The 21,396-nt window shown below is 41.7% G+C and overlaps 1 protein-coding gene across 5 annotated transcripts in view; it reads right to left on the reverse strand.

Moving 5' to 3' along the window:
* The window catches only part of MACC1 (MET transcriptional regulator MACC1), a 151,030-nt gene extending 129,988 nt beyond the window's left edge, over positions 1–21,042 (reverse strand). For all 5 annotated transcript variants that reach the window (XR_014316950.1, XR_014316951.1, XR_014316952.1 and 2 more), the window contains exon 1: positions 20,919–21,042. Coding sequence is in view for 1 of the 5 variants with exons in the window: in XM_082753895.1 (XP_082610021.1) it covers positions 20,919–20,921 (3 nt within the window). In the remaining 4 variants the exon portion in view is untranslated. The remainder of the gene's footprint in view (positions 1–20,918) is intronic.
* Between the last annotated feature and the right edge of the window lie 354 nt (positions 21,043–21,396).

A 21,396-nucleotide genomic window follows, 5' to 3' on the forward strand; every position in this document is an offset into this window, starting at 1 on the left:
AGAGACATGACAACAAAATTGCATATAGAAGTTTTATACAAGCTATGAATTTCTGCAAACAGAATAAGCTATTTCCTAAAAGTTCCTTCTGGGAACTCCTTAAAACCTTTAGCACTAGCCTGGCACAAGGACAGAAGAGGGGGATACTGAAAAGGAAAACTACATTCAAAAATAACCACCCCCCCCACCCCCCTCAAGAAAGCATTCCTTGGTATTTGAGCATGATGAGGGAGACCCTTTGATTTAGGCACATCTTCAGGCCAGCCAGGAAGAGGAGGAGGGAAGGGGGACAACATAGATGTTTCTGTGCAAAAAGATGACCACGTTTTGTCAGAATGCCAAGGGATGTGGGAAATGCTGAGGACAAGCTGTATCCATGCTGTGGGGTACTGGGCAATGTGCCTCCTGAACACAGTTACATGATCTGACTGCAGGCTGGATCCTGTCTACTCCATGTTCCAGCCTTAGTGCTGGAAATGCTTAAATCCCCAATGCCTTTGTACAACACCTATACAATAAGAAAAATCTAATATTCCCCCTTTTTTCCATGGTTAAATTATATGACAAATATAGCACCCTATCTGAAACTTTTGATGGGGCAGCCCTGTTAATTAGGAATTTACCTGGGCAAATACAGAAGAATGATCACCCACAAGAGAGGAGAGATTAATGCATGTGGGATAGAAAGCCATGCTGAGCAAGAGTGAAGGGGAAAGGTATGAAAACCTTTTGCTGTGGAAAATAGGGAATTATGTACAGGAAGAAAGGGAAGCTAACCTTTTAATTTGCTGTAGCTACTAAATAAGAAAGATGTAACCTCACAAGTACTTAATCGTACAGAGAATTTTTTGACTGATATTATGTAAGCTCACAGCATGAAACAAGCAGGAAACAAAGAAGTGAACAGATTGGAAAGAGATCAGCTATGGAGGTGACCAGTGAGTGAACCTGAGTGACTGCTGAGAGACATGGCATTTTTCTGTATGAGGGCAAGAAACAGCTTGCTAGGTGCAATCTGCTGTTAAAGCTTGGAGTGCATTGTGTGACCCGTAGGAGCAGGGAAAGCAGGACCCACAGTACTTCTGACAAAAAGCTGCAACATGGTCACAGAGGAAGAAAAACATATTAGGGGGAGAAGGTAGTTGCAAGTAGAACAGTTAAATTTTCAGAAAAAAACAGGAGATAGATTTGCTGCAAACTGCATTACTGCAGCATGCAATGCCTCTGGAAATGTCTTCCAGGTCTTTTAAAACTTGAGTGCACTCCCCCCCTTCTCCCCCTACTCCCAGAGTCTATGCGAATGAAAACATGTCCTGCTGTGCTTTAAATACTGCTAAGGAAGAAAACAAAAAAGCCTAAAAGCAAACACTTCCCCACTGCCTCTGTCCTCAAAACCAAACACATTCCTTTGTGTTTTTAAAGGATCAACATCCCAGAGCAAGACACTAGTGATATGCCTTTCATTCAACCTTAGCCCTGTTTACCCCTCTTCAAGAGCAGGCTGTATTAACAGCAGAGCTCTGCCTTGGCAGTGTCACCGTGTGGACTTACACACAAACTGATACCCAGCCATGTGATTATTCACAATGATTCATGGCCTTTGTATCCAGAGGATGAAGCTTTGGCATTTGCAGAGACAGGACAAGCAACACAAGCAGGTGATAGAGATGTGCTTCATTCCTCAGGCTCACTCAGCTGTCATGTGGAAAGATGACTTGCTAGGTATACAGGTTGAGTTATTAAACATACAAGTTTACTTCCGAAAAGGAAGCAAGTCTTATTCATCAAAAGATTAAATACAGTGTTCCTGACCTAACCAAATACTGAGTATACTGAATTATTTAAATTCCATTAGATGCAGGGAAGCAAAGGATTTATAAAGAGAAAGCAATTACAAAGAAGAGAGATGGTTTCAAAAGGGCCTACACATCATCAAGTCTAAAACTGCCTGTTCTCAGCAAATTAACATGTTCCTAACTAAACATCAGTTACAGTAATGGGACATTTTTATAACAGACCCTTGTTTTTCATGATCTGGAAGAGCTTTACGCAGCTCAGAGATTGGAGACAGGATGTTAGATATGAGTTTACCCATCTCTGGTAACAGAGCTCAACTGTGATACAATAGTGGCCAATGGTAGTACAGAACAGCATGAAAAGCTTTCAGTTGAAGTGATAAAGTCGTTGACTCTGTTAACTTGCTGCATGTGAGACAGTTAAGGATTGCATCCATATCTCTTTTGAACTGAGACAGAAGTGTTTTTTAATGTTTCAGCTAAAGAGCTCTCAGTCCTGTGTTACCTACCCTACTGATACTTAACAGCAACGTCTGTGCTTTAGTGCAATCCCCTTACTTGTCGCTTTGACTATAATGATAGTGAGGTGATTTTAATTGATATATATACTAATTTATTCCAGTTTTAAATAGTTGACTATTTGGTATCTACTTTTTCAAAGTTCTGGAAACATATCAGTTTGTGGGTACTGTAGATCTGCTCACATTCCTTTCTGAACTCAGGGTTTAAGGTTTCTGTAGACCAAAACATCTCTCTACAGAGATGCTTGTAACTAGTGTAATAACTGTTTGTAATACTCTGACCTACCTTTTAAAGGGTAGGGCTAGTAGTCTTAGCTCAACATAAAAATGTGACCTGAAGTGAGTAATTCTCTCATTAGATTTCCACAACTTCACCAGTGGCTTTTTATAACCTCTGCTTAGCTCTGTGCTACCTACATGTAAGACTCATTGCTTTACAGCCAGTTTGGAGAATACTATGCAAACAGAAATGACTACACTCTCTGCACAAGAGAAGTACCCTTTCTTTCCTCCCACACATCTACACTTCTAAAATTGTTTGTAGTAAGCATAAGGGTTACGGTATTTATTTTTGATTATAAATGTCACATTTGGGAACACTGCTTTCCAGAAGCCTCAAAAAACACACATAAACCTTCACGTTGTGTTTTGGGTTACAGCTGCTGCTTTGAAATATAGTAAGGTTTCTCTTCAACATTAGGACAAAAAAAAAAAAATAAAAAAATGTTGCCTTCCATCTGCATCACTAAGTAACTTTCTAAAGTGCTGAAAATGGAAAGTAAGGATGCCCTTTAAGTTCCAGCTTCATAAGTTGTAAGGTTTCTTCTTTTTGCTGAACAGAGCAACCAACTTGGCAAGCTTATTACCTTAATTGTTCTTTAAACTCATTTTCTTACTACTTCTTGAGAGCTTTTAAGACCAATAATAATTTTAAAAACCACAATGGATTCTCACTAACCATATACAAACATACATACTGTGGAAGCCTTGAGTCATACACACATGGGAAGCAAGGAAGCATTGGAGGTACTGTAAAAACAGTCGTAGATACTTGGCAATTTTTGACAAGGTTTGTAAGTACAAGATACCTCCAAAATGCTCATTATATTGAGTATTTTTCCCCTACTTTATTCTCTTTCTAATAAATAAGACCTTTCCAAGCTGCAAGCAGAAATTACACTGGGTAGTTAACTGATCAACTCACCTGTCAGTGAAGATGAAACCTCAGGTACTTGCACATTAGCTCTGCTTAAGCAACACTACTAACTTTCCTGCATAGTGTTTATTATGCTTTCAGTAAGAAAAGGCTCCTGCCAGTGCCTAGTAGTGGCAAAAGACAATTTGCAAAGGGACTGATACAAGCTGATATAAACTGTGGTCTTTGAGGGCAGGAAGCAGCTGGGGAAGGGAGGAAAGAGGGGCAGCAATAACATTAACAGTAGTGAATGATTTACAATCTCATGGTTGACTTCAAGAGTAATAAAGGAGATTTCTTAAATATATATATATATATATATATATATAGAGAGAGAGAGAGAGAGAGAGAGAAGCTTTCTCTGTCCCAAAGACTGAATTTTGGTAGCGTCTTGCTGTTTAACCCTCTTACAGTTTTATAGAGAAAACAGCACATCCACTAGCCACCCATAAAAAAAGTTAAGGATAACAATTCCCAGAAAATAAAACCTAGGTCAAATTTGTGAACTAGTTTTCCATTATGAACTGGAATTCACTGAGTTACATGTTTCACAGAAGTAATTACTCTTTAACTTAAGGACTGAGCACAGGCAGGGGAAAAAATCCTTTTGACTTTCAACATTTAAATATATCCCATTTGGACCATCAATGTGATAAGGGGAACCCTACAAACATTACGCTTTCTTCATGGCATTAAGTCAAAGCACCAAGGAATCCACCTGCAGAGAAGGGTCACCATTTTACTCACTCACAATGCTTTTTAAGTTAATATTATAATTATAATTAACATTAACAAATGATGTTAAGCACCTGTATCAGCTGGGTAGGTTGTGAAGGTTGTATGTGTTTTTCCTACTCCAAACTAAAATTGATACAACAAAGCAATGTGGCTGACACTGTGCCAGGACCCAATCTTGAACTTTCAGCTGTGAAACTTGATTGCCTGCTGTACCTGTCTGGGTACATGTTGATACTTTATTTTGGACAGCAAAAGGTTGTACAGGCAAAACATGCAATGGGAACCTCAAAATAAATTCAGTTTCGTATCTAGGCATGTATGAAATACCTTTTCTCTGGTGTTCCGGTTTCTGGAAATTGAGGTGAGTGCCTGCAGATGGGGCAGGGGAGGAAATCAAGTAATACACTTCTGGTTCTCCCAAGAAATATGAAGGGAGATTGATACATAGAGAACAGAAATGATGGAAGAAGCACAACGTGGAAACAAATGACTAAAACAGCTACCCATATCAAGAAAATGACTGTATTAAACATGGTAGAATAACATAAATCCATTTGGCAAGGACCCTTCTGGCTGTCATTAGAGGCTAGCTTAAAAAGTTAATAACCATAAGCATAATCATTCTTCAGCACAACCACAAATTACATTTTGCCACAAATTACATTTTGCTTTACTTCTGACCACATAACAGAGACAAGAATATGTGACAGAACAAATAATATTCTTGACAGATTGTGATTATATATATACTAAGGAAAAAAAAAAAAAAAAGCCTGTTTTTCACATATTGATCTTCTTTGACTGAAGAACTTGATAGTCCTTGGCACTATAGAAACACACTGAAGCGAGCATTTAAGATGGAGTCTTAATCACTGTGATACTTTCCAAGGTATACTGCAGAAAGCTCACATTTTCTTTGTTGCTTTTTATGGCAATTATAGTTTCCAAAGCTTGGCTAGAACTTTCTCTGTCAGTAAGATGTCATTTCATTTAAAACATCTGTGCCTGTGTTGCTAGTAACTGGCTGAGCTGTCCATTATGTTACACCTGCCAATATTTTGAAGTTACTTTTGACATTGTTTGCTGAAATGTCAATTTTGAAAGGAAGAAGGGAGGGGAATTCATAAAAACATACTCTGTTCTCTAAAAAGCTGTACTGGGTCTGGCTGGAATGTTAACTTTCCCGGCAGCAGCCCATTCAGTGCCGTACTCTGTACTTGTAGCTGGAACAGCAGTGTTATCACACCAGTGTTGTGTCTACTGCTGAGCAGCAGTGGCACAGCATTGGGCCTTTCTCTAACCCTCTTAGGGGGTGGGCAAAAAGTGAAGAGAGAAACATCACTAGGGCAGCTGACCTAAACCAATCAAAGGGATATTCCATACCATGTGGTGTCACACTCAGCAATAAAAGGTGGAAACAGGAAGAAGAGGGGAGGGGTGGGCTCTCGTTGAGAAGACGTCGGTCCTCCTCTCGAACACCGGCTGCGTGCGTTGAGGCCTTGCTTCAAGGACGTGGTCAATCATCGCTCATTTGTGGGAAGTAGAGAGTAATTTCTTTCCTCTGCACTTCCATATAGCTTTCATTTATTTTGTTTGTTTGTTTTCCTCCCTTTTTCCCCTTTCCCTTTTATTTTCCCCTTAGTTAAGTTGTTTAGTTCATGGTAGTCTTTATTTAATTATTATAATTATTTCCCTTTAATTAAATTATCCTTATCTCAACCTGTGAGTTGTTCTTTGCTTTACTTCTCCCCCTCCTTATCTAAAGGAGGGGGAGTGAGAGAGCGGTTGTGGGGTTTAGCTGCCCAGCACGGTAAAACCACCACAGTCCTTTTTGGCGCCCAACGTGGGGCTCGAAGGGTTGAGATAACAATAGAATTGATTAAACGCATACAACTAACACACTTGCTTGCTAGTAACCATGTTCCTTGCCCTGTTAATAATAATGGCTTTGTTCATATGTCATGCAATTCGTGTCATATTCTCCTTTCTCCTATATATCCGATCCGACCAAGTGCTAAATCCTAAAAACTTGGTAGAATGTTTGAGAGTTGTATGTCCTGATCCTGATAATGCCGGAGAACAACAGCTTGCAGCATTGTGCTGGGTCCTGGTTTATTCCTATCAAACACTGTTTAACATCATCCAGCAACTTGAAGAGAGGGAGGAAGTCTCTGAGTCTGATGACCAAGTAACACATGCTGTGGCTGACCCAGAGGACCAACCAACTATGGTATCAGTCGCCCCCATAGTCAAGTCAAAACAATGGAAACGGAGGTCAGCTCGTTTAGTAAGGGAAGAAGGCTCTCCTAAGAAGGAGGGAGAAGGGGAATTGGCAGGTACCTCTAAAGCAGAGCCGTCACAAAAACAGCAGGAAGACGAGACGGAAATCATAAAGGAATCAGAAATCACTCGATCCTTATCCCTGAGTGAGATGCGAGAAATACGAAAGGATTATGGTCGACGCCCAGGTGAACACATCCTCACTTGGCTGCTCCGATGCTGGGATGCTGGGGCCAGTAGCCTACAATTAGAAGGCAATGAAGCCAAGCAGCTGGGATTCCTCTCTAGAGAAAGGGTAATCGACAAAGTAATCGGGAGAGGAGCACAGGCCCTCAGCCTCTGGAGACGACTCCTGGCAGCTATCAAAGAAAGATATCCCCATAAGGAAGATATTGTATATCACATAGGCAAGTGGACCACTGTGGATAAAGGTCTCCAACATCTGCGGGAATTAGCTGTGCGGGAGATGATTTATAGTGATTTGGACAATGCCCAGACACCTCAAGACCCCGATGAAGTCCAGTGCACAACATCCATGTGGCGTAAATTTGTGCGGAGTGCACCAGCAGCACATGCCAGTACCCTGGCAGCAATTCACTGGGATGAGGGGATGGGACCAACAATGTATGATGTCTCCTGCCAACTTCAAAAATATGAAGACAATCTCTCTGCTCCGCTACAGTCCTGTGTCTCAGCTGTGGAGAAATTGTCTAAAGGACTTGACAAGCTTGTGGAGAAAGTATATTCCCCCTCATCTAGACAGAGTGATACTTCAGCCACTAAGAATCAGCATTCGCCTGCTCAAGAGAGAGAGTACCCAAGACGTACACCACGTGGCACCTTGTGGTTTTATCTGCGTGACCATGGGGAAGATATGAGGAAATGGGATGGTGTACCTACTTCAACCCTAGCTGCTCGGGTACGTGAACTGAAAGGAAATACAGCAGCAAGAAGAGGGGCTCCTAAGAGAAATGCTGCTCCAGTTTCTATTGGGCAGTACCCCAGAGGCAGTAGAAGAGCTGATGTTATTCTTGACCACGATGAAGGGACCTCTACCTCTCATTTGCCAGAATTTGTGCATTTGCAAGAATTAAGTGGCAGACGCTCCAGCCAGGACTAGAGGGGCCCTGCCTCTGGCCAGGTAGAGGAGAGGGATAACCGTATTTATTGGACTGTGTGGATCCGATGGCCTGGAACATCAGAACCACAGGAATACAAAGCTTTAGTGGACACTGGCGCACAATGTACCATAATGCCATCAGGCTACCAAGGGACAGAACTCACCTGTATCTCTGGAGTGACAGGGGGATCCCAACAACTATCTGTACTGGAAGCTGAAGTGAGTCTAACTGGGAATGAGTGGCAAAAGCATCCCATTGTGACTGGCCCAGAGGCTCCGTGCATCCTTGGCATAGACTATCTCAAGAGAGGGTACTTCAAGGATCCCAAAGGATACCGGTGGGCTTTTGGCATAGCTGCTTTGAGCACAGAGAAGATTAGGCAGCTGTCTACCCTGCCTGGCCTTTCAGAAGACCCTTCTGTTGTAGGATTGCTGAAGGTTGAAGAACAACAGGTACCAATTGCTACCACAACGGTGCACCGACGGCAATATCGCACCAACCGAGACTCCCTGATTCCCATCCATGAGTTGGTTCACCGACTGGAGAGTCAGGGAGTAATCAGCAAGACTCGCTCACCCTTTAATAGTCCTATATGGCCAGTACGAAAGTCTAATGGTGAGTGGAGGCTAACAGTGGACTATCGAGGCCTGAATGAAGTCACGCCACCACTGAGTGCTGCAGTGCCGGACATGCTAGAACTTCAGTACGAACTAGAGTCAAAGGCAGCCAAGTGGTATGCCACAATTGATATTGCTAATGCATTTTTCTCCATCCCTTTAGCAGCAGCATGCAGGCCGCAGTTTGCTTTCACTTGGAGGGGCATCCAATACACCTGGAATCGGCTGCCCCAGGGGTGGAAACACAGCCCTACCATTTGCCATGGACTGATCCAGTCTGCACTGGAGCAAGGGGGAGCTCCTGAGCATCTTCAGTACATTGACGACATCCTCGTGTGGGGCAACACAGCAGAAGAAGTTTTTGAGAAAGGGAAGAAAATAATCCAAATTCTCCTGAAAGCTGGTTTTGCCATTAAAAAGAGCAAGGTCAAGGGGCCTACACAGGAAATCCAGTTCTTGGGGGTAAAATGGCAGGATGGACGTCGCCATATTCCAATGGATGTGATCAATAAAATAACAGCAATGTCTCCGCCAACTAGCAAAAAGGAAACGCAAGCTTTCCTAGGCCTCGTGGGATTCTGGAGAATGCATGTGCCAGGCTATAGTCAGCTTGTGAGTCCTCTATATCGAGTGACTCGAAAGAGAAACTATTTTGAGTGGGGCCCTGAGCAACAACAGGCATTTGAACAAATCAAACAAGAAATAGCTCGTGCAGTAGCCCTTGGGCCTGTCCGTACTGGACCAGCTGTGCAAAATATACTGTACACTGCAGCTGGGGAGCATGGGCTCACCTGGAGCCTTTGGCAGAAAACCCCAGAAGAAACTCGAGGTCGACCTCTGGGCTTCTGGAGTCGGGGCTATCGAGGATCAGAAGCCAATTACACCCCAACTGAAAAGGAAATACTCACAGCATATGAGGGTGTTCGAGCTGCTTCAGAAGTTGTGGGTACAGAGGCACAGCTCCTCTTGGCACCGCGGCTACCTGTGTTACATTGGATGTTCAAAGAGAAAATTCCCACTACACACCATGCAACTGATGCTACATGGAGTAAGTGGATAGCGTTAATTACACAGCGGGCTCGAATGGGAAAACCCAATCGCCCAGGAATCCTGGAAGAGATTATGGACTGGCCGGAAGGCAGAGATTTCGGAGTGCCAACAGAAGAGGTAACCCGTGCTGAAGAGGCACCACCATACAATGAGTTGCCAGAAGACAGAAAGCAGTATGCGTTGTTTACTGACGGATCCTGCCGTGTGATAGGGAGCCATCGGAAATGGAAAGCTGCTGTGTGGAATCCCATACGACGAGTTGCGGAAGCCATGGAAGGGGAAGGTGAGTCGAGTCAGTATGCAGAAGTAAAAGCCATACAACTAGCCCTAGATATCGCCGAAAGAGAAAATTGGCCAGTATTGTATCTTTATACTGACTCATGGATGGTGGCAAATGCTCTGTGGGGGTGGCTGCAGCAATGGAAACAGAGCAACTGGCAGCGCAGAGGTAAGCCTATCTGGGCTGCTACCCTGTGGCAAGATATTGCTGCCCGGGTAGAAAACCTGGATGTTAAAGTACGTCATGTAGATGCCCACATGCCCAAGAGTCGCACTACTGAAGAACATCAGAACAACAAAGAAGTGGATCGAGCTTCGAAAATTGAAGTGGCTCAGGTGGACCTAGACTGGGAACGTAAGGGTGAGCTGTTTGTAGCTCGATGGGCCCATGAAACATCAGGACATCTGGGGAGAGATGCCACTTACAGATGGGCTCGTGATCGAGGGGTGGACTTGACCATTGAGGCCATCACACAGGTTACCCATGAGTGTGAGACCTGTGCTGCAATCAAGAAAGCCATGAAGGTAAAATCTCCCTGGAACAGGGGGAGATGGCTAGGGTATCAATATGGTGAGGCCTGGCAAATTGACTATATCGGACCACTCCCCAAAACTCGCCAAGGCAAACGGTACATACTCACCATGGTAGAAGCAACTACTGGGTGGCTGGAAACATACCCTGTAAACCATGCCACAGCCCGAAACACTATCTTGGGCCTGGAAAGACAAGTATTGTGGCGTCATGGTACACCAGAGAGAATTGAGTCTGACAATGGGAGTCATTTCCGAAACAATCTTGTTACCTCCTGGGCAAAGAGGCATGGTATTGAGTGGGTGTACCACATCCCTTACCACCCACAAGCCTCTGGGAAGGTTGAGAGGTACAATGGACTGTTAAAGACTATGTTACGAGCATTAGGTGCTGGGACGTGGAAACAATGGGACACAAATCTACCAGAAGCCACTTGGCTAGTTAACAATAGGGGGTCTGACAGCCGTGCTGGTCCTGCCGAAACAAAACCCCTACACACTGTGAAAGGAGCTAAGGTTCCCGTAGTGTATATAGGAAGGTGGATGGGGAAGGCAGTGTGGGTTGCTCCTGCCTCGGGAAAAGGCAAACCCACTCGTGGGATTGTCTTCGCTCAAGGACCAGGGTATACCTGGTGGGTCATGCAAAAGAATGGGGATATCAAGTGTGTGCCTCAAGGAGATTTGACATTGAGAGAAAACTAATCTATAATCTAAGTTATATGTTGTAGGAAGATGCTGTAGGATCAACGACAGGTCAACTTTGCAAGGAGCCGGGCAGTGCAACAAGGACTTGAGCTAAGCTGGTGCTGGTGTCCAGACATCCAACTCCGCCTGCCTTGAGTGGCCACTTTGGCAGATGAAGACCTAATCATCAACAGTTCTTATGGACATTTTCCAAGAAAGACCTATGGAATGAAAAGATACACCTGCCTATTAATCCTGTTAAATCCTTGTCCTGTTAAAGGACAAGGGATAATGATGAGAATGCTTGTATGCTAAAGTATGGGGATCTGAGTGTGACACAAATGTTATGGAATAAGGGGTGGAGGTTGTACTGGGTCTGGCTGGAATGTTAACTTTCCCGGCAGCAGCCCATTCAGTGCCGTACTCTGTACTTGTAGCTGGAACAGCAGTGTTATCACACCAGTGTTGTGTCTACTGCTGAGCAGCAGTGGCACAGCATTGGGCCTTTCTCTAACCCTCTTAGGGGGTGGGCAAAAAGTGAAGAGAGAAACATCACTAGGGCAGCTGACCTAAACCAATCAAAGGGATATTCCATACCATGTGGTGTCACACTCAGCAATAAAAGGTGGAAACAGGAAGAAGAGGGGAGGGGTGGGCTCTCGTTGAGAAGACGTCGGTCCTCCTCTCGAACACCGGCTGCGTGCGTTGAGGCCTTGCTTCAAGGACGTGGTCAATCATCGCTCATTTGTGGGAAGTAGAGAGTAATTTCTTTCCTCTGCACTTCCATATAGCTTTCATTTATTTTGTTTGTTTGTTTTCCTCCCTTTTTCCCCTTTCCCTTTTATTTTCCCCTTAGTTAAGTTGTTTAGTTCATGGTAGTCTTTATTTAATTATTATAATTATTTCCCTTTAATTAAATTATCCTTATCTCAACCCGTGAGTTGTTCTTTGCTTTACTTCTCCCCCTCCTTATCTAAAGGAGGGGGAGTGAGAGAGCGGTTGTGGGGTTTAGCTGCCCAGCACGGTAAAACCACCACAAAAGCCAAACCCAGTACCTCTTGTTATATTGCAGACTCTTGCTTTACATAACAATTATACATGCACTTTACAAGAAGAAAAAAAAAAAAAAAAGGAAAAAGAAGGAAAGAAAAACTTCTTAAGTAATCTTAGTTTTTAAATATAAAGCAATTTATGTTTAAATGGGTATTTTCTCTACTAATAAAGGACATTTGAATCTAAATTGTACCCTTAACTACTTCTTATCAACAGTACTGTTAAAAATGTCATACTTTTACTGAAATAATATGATTAATATGCAATAATAGAACCAGATAGACTCTGAAGTGGTAATGATCCAGGGAAAAAATAAATAAATAAATAAAAGGCCAAGGAAGATAAATTGCCACATAATACACATAATATCAGATCCCATTTAATAATCCATCTCTGATCACAGCAGACTACATATTTCAGGTGAAGAATTAAGTGCTACATAAGAAAACAGAGGAAGGGCTGCTTCTAACATTGCTAGTAGTTTTATAATCTGGAATAGAAGCAATTCTATTATATGTAAAAATCGATCTACAGTATCTACATGGATATACAGGTCTACATGGATGTTACTCTAAGGAAACAGTTGAATTCAAGGAGATTTGAGACAACAAGCTCCCAATAAATTCCATGCTCTTACTTGTCAAAATTTAGTTCTTAAATCTTGTTGCTTTACAAGATCATTGGCTGAATTCTCTGCTCCTCTGTATTGAGAAGAGGGAATCTATACTTTTCTTACTGCTTGTTAGAATAGCACATCCAATCTCATCTATGTTTATGCAGTGGTAACAAAGTCATACTTTAAAGAGAAAAAGTGAGAACAAACATTGTGTGAGACTGTTGTTCCAGTTCTCCTCTTCCTCCAGTCCCTATGTTCTATATCCACCTTCATTCTCTCCACTGCACGGCAGTGTCTTTCCCAGCAGTTCTCCCTTTTGTGATACATACCCTTAGCATGGATACAATACCTCAGTGTACAGGTGGGTTTCCCATCCAGGAAAAAGAACAAAAACTATTTTTAGCTGCAGTTAGGGTTACCCACTGAAAACACTTAAAGAACAATGAAGTTCTCAGGAATGGCAGAAACCATTCCTGAGGTTCTCAGAGACAGCTGGCTGACCTCTGAAACTATTCAAATAGAAAAAGTCCCCCATTCTTGCCCAGGCATTCCTATGCTGCCTTTAACCTCTTATTGACTCTATTCACACTCAAAAACAACAACACAGCTCCAGCAGTCTCGTTCTAACAGCCCTACCATTCAGGCTGCTACAGGCACCCTACCTCCAATCTCCACTGGTTCTAGCTCTATAGGCTATTACCAAAAAAAAGTTGTAGAAAATTTATCTGGGACTATTGGGACGTTTACGCAGAGATATTTAAACATCATGCAAAGCTGCATTAGTTTCACAGATATTACTTTAATCGATAATTCTTATACGCTTCCAAGTGTTGAGGCTTGTCAGATACTCTTCTTCCAGAAGGGGAGGCCAATTTCTGCCTGCTGGGAGAAATTGCCCATAGCATCTCACACATTGGCTACAGCAGATCAGAAGGAATGCTTAGCCCAGGCTTCAGAGGCCCTACAGGCACCAGCACAGGCCATTTAGTGTGGGGTCACTGCCTTCATGATGATGCAAAGCAGAAATTTGCAGAACATAGGATTCTCCAGCTGAGAGCAGTCTATTACAGAGAGCAAGAAGAGTAGAAGGTATGAAAATAAAACTCCAAGGAGATAGATTCTGCTTCCACAGCTTCATCTAAACTGTAATTACACAAGTATTTGCAGAGGTGCATTGCCCAAATGTTGCCTAGGCATTAACTTGGTTTAGGTCAGCTACTAACATCTCAGCCTAGGGTTTTATTTGTATAGTAACTTAGACTGCAATAAGCAGAAATGTGCAAAATTTTGCTCAAAATCTGAATTAATTGTGGCATAAAAAACTTTATATACTGTAGTGTTTTTCTACTAGCTCTTGCGTAGCCATCCACACCCACCAAAAAAAGAAGTATCAGTCAGTAGTTCATCAGTAACAACATAAGACATTTGTTGAGTTAGGTGCAAGTTATGATTTGCAGAACAACAGCAGATTGTGCTCAGCTTCACATCATGACTATATGCCCAAACTGCCTTGACAAACGTAACTGAAAAGTTTGTTCTGTTTCAAAGTTGTCTGATTATGTTATTTAGGTGAGATCATTAAATTCACCTCACACTACTGATTTTAGCAAGTTTTTACTAAGCTAGCTCAATGGTTGTCATCATCATTCAGTATGCTGAATCACTAATGTCCACACAAATACTTTTGTCTTAATATTTTTTAGAGATTAATGTTTAAAAAAAAAAAAAAAAAAAAGCAGCTTTAAGTGAGCTTTAAGTGTAATCCATACAAAGATTTGCCTGGAGAGAAAGCAAGTGAGCTTTTGCTCCACTTTCTCCTTATTAGGAGAGGGTCAATTTGCCACCCAAGAAAGGTGTAGGCAGTTCAGCCTCCCAGACTTATCTGTCCCAAGAGGAATGGGGCTTGAGACATAGATTTGAGGGCAACAGGCATAGAAGTTCAAAAGCTGGCAGCTGCCACTGCCACTTTTATTTCAGAATGTCTAGATTTGATTTATTCAAGGATTTCAAAGCCAAAAGAAACAAAACAAGTATCTTTACTCTCCCTATGCAGAATCAAGGCCACAGACTTTCACCTAGCTATTATTGTGCCAAGCTAAATACATTTTTATTGAATTGAAATTATTAGACACATCCAATCTTGAGACCCTGAGCTGATGTTTACATTATTGTGGGATTCAAACTAGGGTTTTGTTCTACTTTTTCATTTATACTTTGGCAGGCCTAACTGCAACAGCATCCCTCTGCTAAGCTTTGTACAAATACATAGCAAGTACATCCTGGTCACAAGGAGCTGATCGTTTAATACACAAGACAAGAAAGGGCAAGGATGGGGATGGGGGAAACTGAGATAGACCAGTTTACAGATGTAAAACTAAAACACAAATAGATTGATAGCCACATTCCTGTGTCTTCCACTCCTACCGTAAGAACTGCGTAAACAAGCACTAAGCCCCTTAAAAAATCTGTCTCCAAACAACTTGTCCCAGACCACACAGGAAACCAGTGACAGAGCACAGGATGTTTTGGTGCCTTGGGAAAAAAACTGCCACTATGATCAGGGCTTTAACAGTCACTGCATAAATACCACAAGAGTCCCTCTCTATCCCAAAACATTCACACTCTGAGAACACAATTAACTTAAGAACAAGGTAAGTATTCGTAACACCTCCTGAGAGCTTTTGGCATGGCTAGGTTTGGCCTCACTTTTCAGCTATGAAGAGAAATCACCTATCAAAACTGCATACAAGTAAATGGTAGTTACATATAACAGTTGGCAGAAAATTACTTATATGTGTAGATAAAAACACACACACCATTGTCTTTTTTCCTCTCTTCCATGTTTTCTTTTATCTGGTAAAACAACTGACCAGTAGCCAGACTTAAAAGTCTGAAATTTTATCACTTATAAAAAAAAAAAAAAAAGACAACAAAACACACACTTAAAGCTCAGCCTTCAAGCAAATTGCCCTTATGTTTCTTGTACGATACACAACATGAAGGCAAGAAGACTCTCAAGGAAAAAAAAAAAAAAAAACAACAAGTTTTCTGGGGAGCACACCAGTAATGTACACAGTACCTCCTGACTGTGTGTTTTGTGACTGGTGTACAATCACGACTGTTAAGAACACACTGGGGAATTCCAAGGTGCAAAGGACTCTTACATATTTTCCAGATTAGCAGCACTTCTCTGCTCAGCAGCCACATTAGTAGACACCTGATGGTACAAGCCTAGCAAGTCACTGTGGGAGGGATCCAGCTGGCAGAGCAGTAAGTGCCTTGTTGCCTGCCAGAGCACAGGTAACGCAGGAGCCACTGTATGCACTTTTTGTTCTCCATGGATCAGATAAAGAAATTATGATCATATGTTAGGTTGATTACAATTTACAATTAGATTCATGCAGCCCCCTCAGATGCTTCTGAGCACACCAATAAATAAATAAATAAATAAGCTGTTATCCTACTGGGAAAGCCAAGCTGGCTTCTCCCACAGTCCATATAGGTATATGGAGTTTAACACTGGGGCTTGTTCAATTAGTGTAATCCATGGCCTATGTACCATCTAGCTGAAGGACTGGGCAGCTTCTCCCCTTGCCAGCTTGTAGTTTGTCATAGGCATGGAAAGCCAAGGGATTTGTTTTGGGTTCTGCTTATCTGTTCCACACCCCCACCCTCAGTTCTCAGCTGCTTCTGCTGGTAATTGTTAGATGTTGCCTTGGAAAGCTAATGCATTTTTACAAATATATTTTGTCACATTGCTCATTTCACTTGATAGTTGTATACAGTTTACAGGAAGCAAATTAAACAGACCAAATTTCAAATGGAAAGCCAACAACAACAAAGAGAGAGAAGCACGCATGCACGCACTGAGCAGAAGAACAAACAGCTATTACTCAGTTTCATGGCACTATAATTTCACACGGAGCAACAGGTGACAATTTATGCTGCAGAAATTAGGACAGTACTATGAATAAACTGAGAGTTCTTGTTTCCTTGCTGTATCGCATCCCCCACCTTTAGAGAGGATCTGTTAAATTAGGGCTAGTGGATCAAAGTGAGGGAATTCAAAAAGATGATCATTGAATTGCAGGCTTTACCCCAGGGCTCAGAGTTGCTATTGCATGAGATCACCTATGAATAAAAACAAACCACCTAAAAGTCTTGCCAGCTGCCCCACCCCTCCCCCTAGTTATTTTAGGCAGTCATTTCCTTTTAATTACGCATCTTACCATATGTAGAAATACAGTTTCTTTTCCTTGTAAATACATACCTAAGGTTTGATCCCAATTAGGTTATAGGATTGAAATAAGGTGTAGGATCTTCCAGCAATAGGTCAAAAGCTTTGAGTCTACTGGCGATATTTTTGTTCTTGACAGGCCTAGGTTCAGGTGGGAACTCCAACAACTCATCAAGTCATTACTTGAATGCTCTGTGATACAGCCAATAAGCAAGGAGTTTTTTGCTTTGTTGTGATGGCAAGAGGACTGGCACAATAGACAAGCAATTTTGTTGGCAGTTTGGACTAGAAATTAATGTGCAAACTGAATTAATACCATTACTTTTTAACTAGAGGTCAATGCAAATTAAAGTAAGAACCAATATTTTAGAATTAACTCCCACTTAAAACAGGTAAGTATTATATGCTTCCAGAGAAAGAGAGACATTAGAGAATTCATTCAGAACAAGCTTGGGATAAGAGCTAGTGTCAAATCTCCCAAGTTTTTAAAGATATTAGGCAAGAGACAAGTTCATCCAGCACTGTGATTAAAGCTAAGCCTGCTCTTGGGGATGCCATCTGTCTGGCTGCTCCAGAAAACAGCAGTCCTACTCCTCCTTTGCATCAACACTGGTACTTATCTGGTCTTAGAGTGAGCTGGCCCAGGCACTGATGAGTCAGTGTTCACCTGTGCTGGTCTGTGGGAAGTAATGGCAAGGTGCAAGAAGTGGGACTATGCCATTCAACAGCAGGTAGCCATTAGAGCAACTTAAATGTAAAGCAAGACTTTACCGAAAGTAAAATGGCAGTTCCCCATCTCACAGGTATGTTGTAAAGAGGAATACAAAGATTATTAAGTACTTGGGTTCACAGAGCTCCTCTGATAACTTAAAGAGGTCTTTTTCCCATTGAGCAAGCTAAAGAAAATGGATGATTCAACTGTTTACATTTTGGGTTCCAATAACTGTCATCCAGAGTCTTTTGTAAGTACATATCACAAGAGCATAAGGTTTAGAAGAGCCTCTTCTAGGCTGCCAGAATATTCACTGGGTTTCCAGTGCAATCCATCCTTCAGAGTCACCCACAAAGTAGGAGGGAGGCAGCACCCAAAGCTACATAATGCAACTTTCAACCACGTTATCAGCTGGCTTCCTCCTGAGCAGACTGGCTCAAATAGCGAAGGTCATTCATGCAGGAAAGGGACTCCTACCATTGCAGCACACACCTCCTATAAAATTCCTTGAAGGGAATACACAGACACATCCAAATCTAAAAGCCTTTCTTCCCCATCACCAAGAATCCAAAACATCACTTGTTGCAAGCTATAAGACTTTGTTTCAATTTGCTGAAGTTTTTAGTAGTTCAAAACCCTCATTCAACTTTGCTAACACTCCTTGGCAGGTACATCAGTACCTATGCTCACATAGCAGGCACTTTAAATAAAGTTATTGAGAGTAGGAAGGTGAGGTCCGTGAAAAGTGAAGTAAAAGCATTTGCTCACAATAAATAAGTAAATGAATTTACTTCAGTTACTAATGCTAGGACAGAATATAAATAACTACCAGAAATCTAAATAAACTGGATAATGTGAGATTAATCTTGTTGCAGATAAGAACATGAAGAGGCATTTTTGGAGGAGCCAAAATTTATATTATATTTGATATTTAAAATTATTCATGTAGATTGAGTTTTGAACTAACTGTAGTTTCTTAGGAAAAGTTTAAGCATGATCCTGGACCATTTAATAAGGATGTTTTCTTGAAGTCCAGAGATACCAAGAAAGCAGATAAGATACTGGGCTATACTTAGAAGCAGATGAAAATACGGGAAAATATTACAGAACCAATGTATATATGTTTTATATTAGTACATGGCCTCAACTTTACTCTGGAGTTCAGTTTCTGAGATAACTGTCTACTGATAATACAGAGTAGAAGAAGAAGGGCTGAAAAGAATTCAAGAAAGAGGGTAAGGTATGAGTGGAGAAGGCTTGCACACAAGAAGTAGAAATTATAAAGATGTAAGGTCAAATTAGAGTAAGCTTATTGTGGTAGCAGCAGAGCATGGAAATATCAGGAAAGGGACATTGTTGACATAGCTCCTTTTTGCCTCTCCAACCACATTCCATTTCCCATCATGGGATCTGGGAGGTAACTTAGAAGAGCCTCTCTCTTTTCCTACAGTTCCAGGCAGAGTTATGTTTATTCTATTTTTTTGTTTTGTTTTGTTTTTCATTCAAGTACACCAAATAGAATTTGTGGTGCAGAAGTCTGACATACCTCAGCTGACATTGCCAGAGAGCTCAGTTATTCATACAGGAGATCCTTCAGTGACGATCAGATTGGGTTGACTGATCAGTTCTTTGAATTCAGACTTTTGGCTTTTACATTAGCATGACATATATTCCTCCACTGTATGTGTTTTGGTGTTTCATCCACTTATTTTGCATTTGTTTTTCAAGAGTGAACTTCCCCTGCAGGGACTCATGACAAAGTTTACAACAGCATGAACATGAGTGGTTTCTTAAGAAGTTTGAGTTTATCTTCTGTGGAAAAGAGAAAGCAAAGGCATCTGACTTGAGACATAGTGAATTTCAAAATTTTTCCTTCCACAGGATACCTTCATAGAAACCCTTCAGATACAGTCCACCAAACAGATATTCTTTGGCCACAAGTTTCAAGTCACTATGATCAAGAATTAAAAGGAAGCTGAATAACAGCAAAGAGTGCAATTGAACCCAATTGACCATTCTTGTAAGGGGGTGGGGAGAATGTGCAGAGGCAGGGGGAGATGGGAGGGGTGAGAGAGAGAGGCAGGAAGAGGAACATTTTAAACCAAACACGTTAATACTCAATAAGCCTTCTACTGCAACATATAATTAGCTTGTTGAACACATTCCCAGAGGATATCGTTGCAATAAATAGTTTAGTGGATATGACTATAGATATTCCTTGTTTTTAATGTACCCAAGGTAAACACTATTTTATGGTTTCCAGGAGGACAATACCCAGCTTGCACTTGTGCTGTAAAGCCCCTTGTATATCACCCACCAACACAGACACTGTGCAACTAATTTCAATGTGTAAGTTCTGCATTGGGGTGTTTCACGTTAACCTCTGTCAAATACATGGTTTTGGGCTAGGGACAGTGTTGCCAATGTGGTAATGTGCCTCTCCAAGATCTACCCGGTAATAATGATCCCTTCCCTCCCTTACTTAGGAGGATACCTATTGCCATTACATAGTGAAGGCAGCCAGAAATTATTCTCAAGTTCTTAAGATTTTGAGCAGTCTCCCTTAAAAAAGAAATCTCTATCAATGCAGAGGTGTTATTAGAGGAGTAGCAACAGCAGGTGGGAAGAGAACAAGAACTGTTTCTCCCTTGTCTTTCATTTAAATGTATTGTTGGGTTTGTTTATTATGGTGGGGAGAGGGGGGAGTATTTTTCTTTTTAAACAGACTGGCCAGTTCTACTTGTCATTTTTTAGCCATAAATAGAGTTTGTTCAAGGTCTGTCAGCATCTGACTGCATTTAGCCTAGAGATATTACCTTTCAATGATCCCTTTAATATAGGACGCATATGTTAAAGGTCAGAAGTATATGTGCTATTTAAACTCTATTTTTCTGATTTCTAATAGCTGCCTTGTTAACAGAGAGGATGGTGATGTGGTGTTCAGCACCCTTTTGCATGTTCCAGATCTCTAACTCACAAAGCTAGGGGCCAGTCCAACTTCTGCATACATTAACAGTAGTACTTCAGTTCATATAGTGCTTAAAGAAAAACAGAACTGAATGGCAACAGCAAAATAAATTAGTAAATAAAAACACTACACATGCACATCCACCCACCAGCCGTGTCTTATTTCACAAAAGAAGAAAGACACAGAAGGCCAGCTTAAAATCAGTTGATTTAAAGTTGTAAGAGGTTCACCATTATTTATGCTCCCAGGAAAGGCAATGACCAGCACTTAGCCAGTACGGTGCCCTCCTCCAAACATCCCAGACCATCCTAGGGTACAATATCACACAACACAAAACGTACACAGGTTCTGCACCTTTTCCAGAGGTACCTGGCACTAGCTATGTCCAGAAACAAGGCAGCAGACTGCAGCATTAGTACCAGGTTAATAATTACTGCAGTCTTTCAGACCCTCCAAAGTATTTTAAACAGAAGTACTAACAAAAAGAAATATTGAAAGAAAAAATGAAAAGCAAACTCACCATTCTGGAAACAACAAGCCTTTTCCTAGATCCAAATTAAGCCGTGGCTCAGGACATCAGCACTGTTGAATGAGGACCTATTTTTTGCTCCAGCTTTGAAAAATTCTAGCGTGCTGAGGGCTTGGTTAGCTGCTGAGAGCACACCTGGCGTGTGCCTGTCTCTTAGGGGTGCTGAGCAGCGCCTGCTGGAATTTGCAGTCTAGCAGGTACCCGACACCACTTGTGCAAACACATAGCAGCGAGTGAAGGAACTACATTACCCATAATTGCCTTCAGCTAGTTTATGATTACACCTGAAACCTGGAGAGGTGGTGTGGGAGTTTCGCCTTGGGGAGGAGAGATAGGCACACATGGAAAAGAAAAAGGAAATGTGCATTCCTTATAAGACATTAGAAAATAGTTAAGGTTTTGTACTTTCATGTCACATTACAGGTCTGTGGAACACCCTGGGAGGGGGACATAGGATGGCTTTCTGATA

The sequence above is a fragment of the Aythya marila genome (assembly GCF_965140915.1).
Source record: "Aythya marila genome assembly, chromosome: 2".
In the NCBI taxonomy this organism is placed as follows: domain Eukaryota; kingdom Metazoa; phylum Chordata; class Aves; order Anseriformes; family Anatidae; genus Aythya; species Aythya marila.